This window comes from Mus caroli, chromosome 9 (genome assembly GCF_900094665.2).
Source record: "Mus caroli chromosome 9, CAROLI_EIJ_v1.1, whole genome shotgun sequence".
Classification (NCBI taxonomy): Eukaryota; Metazoa; Chordata; class Mammalia; order Rodentia; family Muridae; genus Mus; species Mus caroli.
Genome location: NC_034578.1, coordinates 82,270,508 through 82,272,644, shown reverse-complemented (window position 1 = coordinate 82,272,644; position 2,137 = coordinate 82,270,508). Strand labels below are relative to the sequence as shown.

Genomic DNA, 2,137 nt, shown 5'->3' with positions numbered 1-2,137 from the left:
GGTCATACAAACCCATTGAGGCTTGTTTCTGATCTCCTATATCACAGTCCTTCCTAAAATAGAATGGTTATTTTTAAAGCTTTAGTTTGCATTGATCCAGTAGACCCTGGGTTTGAAACCTCCTAAGACTNTTAATTTAGTTTTGTTAGTTTATAACATACCATTTTCAGTCCTTTATTGGCTAATATTAATTGTGTAAAATAACAGGTTTCTTTGTGACGTCTCTATACTTTGATTATACCTATGCTTTCTTCCCCTTTAATAATTCGTAACTATGGACTTAACTGCACTTACCTAACAACTAAGTAGTTAATCAGTTCTACAGTATTTGTGTATTGTTGAAAGTACTGATACATTTTAGTTGGTTCCCAGAAAGCCTGGATAATTTTCAGTATCTGAAGTGTGACTATTGATGAGCTGTCCCCAATAGATTCGGCATGTGAATATTTGCTCCCCTAGTGGGCATACTGTTTGTGGAGGCTTATGAAGTTTGTCCTTGCTAGAGGAAGTGTGTCAGTGGAGGCAAACTTTGAGAGAGATGTAGGCCATTTCCAGTGCACTTTCTACTTTCTGTTTATGATAGAAGATATGAGCTCTCAGCTCTCTGTTCTAGCCATGGAGCATACTGCTCCTGCTCTGCCATCATGGACTCGGAAACCTTTAAATCTAGACAAAAATGTAACACAAATGAAAGTATTCTATATTCTGATGTATTTAACTTGGATAGAGACCAGATGCAACTTCTCTTGGTGAAGTCCTTTGGGAAGGTCTTGCAAACCAGGTCTAGAGACCAGAGGCTTGCTATAGTGNGTGTTAAAACATAATAAAAGGACAAACTTACCATGTTTGTTACTTTTATTTTGCTGTAACAGAGTGCCACAATCATGGCAGTTTACAGAAGGAAGGGTTTATTTGGACTTAGGGTTCNAGTTCAGAAACTTCTAACGAATCCCATACTCTATTCTGTTCTGNCTGTCATCTGGATCCTATCACAGTGTGTTAGTTGCCCACAAAATCTGAGTGCTGTTTCTGAGTTTGAGGCCAGCCTGGTCTACAAAGTGAGTTCCAGGACAGCCAGGGCTATACAGAGAGACTCAGTCTCGAAAAACCAACAAAACAAAACAAAACAAAACAAAACAAAATCTGAGTGCTGATTATTCACACCAGCGTCTGTACTTCTTATATATGCCTGATTACCATACATAATGACACACGAACATCATTAGAAAAGGACTGCTTACACTTTCCCCATGTGGTTCAAGTCTCTGTAGATTTCTTTGTTTGATTGTACTTCTTAAGCTAAGCCTGACTGCACACGGTAATTTGTCTCCTGAGTCAGGATCTCACAGTTCTGCTGTATCTATTAGTAAGAAGTTTTATTAATATTGATGAAATCCTTAATTCTGATGCTTGGAATTTGTTTTACAGATGTTCAACCCATGGAACTCCAGGACTAGAAAGCAATCATGTTTCTGATTTTCCAGTTCTAGACAGTCCCAAGTAAGTAAGCTTAATTGGTTATCTGTGGGCCTCGAGTCCTAAGCTGGTGCATCACATGGAGACAAATGCGTATGAAGAAATGGATAATTGTGTAGAGGTCACTAGAGTGTATTGTTTGAATATTATCTTTCCTAAAGTAAGAGTTAACCTACTACACCTGTTTTTCTAAACGTGTGCCTGCAACCCTTCACGTGAAATGATGATTCTCCCTTCCCATGTCCTCAGCTCGCCATTCTCTCATGAGATAGTCCCTGGGTAGGGGAGGCAGCAATGCTAAGTATATGTCCTAGGAAATTTTACTTGCNAAACCTGGAGGACATGAGTGAAAGTCAGTATTGCTATTCTTACAGCCCCTGGCAGTCTTCCTCCCTGGTGGCTTCTCCCGCAGTTGCTCCAGTCACATTTGCATCCATTGTAGAAGAAGAGCGGCAACAAGAAGCTGCCCTCATCAGAAGCCGGGAGAAACCCTTGGCTCTCATTCAGGTAAATGACATACTTGCTCTGCTCGCTCTGAGAACTGTGTTACATTTCAACTCTAGGTCTTTGAGATTTGTTGTTATTTGGTTTTTGAAGCAGTGTCTAACCTTGTAGTCCAGGTTGACCTCTAACTCATGGCACTCTTTCCTCCCTCTGCCTT

The 2,137-nt window shown here is 40.2% G+C and overlaps 1 protein-coding gene across 1 annotated transcript in view; it reads left to right on the top strand.

Moving 5' to 3' along the window:
- The window catches only part of Ibtk (inhibitor of Bruton tyrosine kinase), a 65,565-nt gene that overhangs the window by 61,239 nt on the left and 2,189 nt on the right, over positions 1-2,137 (top strand). The window contains exons 25-26 of the mRNA XM_029481964.1: positions 1,429-1,500; positions 1,851-1,983. Of these exons, the coding sequence (XP_029337824.1) occupies positions 1,429-1,500; positions 1,851-1,983 (205 nt within the window). The remainder of the gene's footprint in view (positions 1-1,428; positions 1,501-1,850; positions 1,984-2,137) is intronic.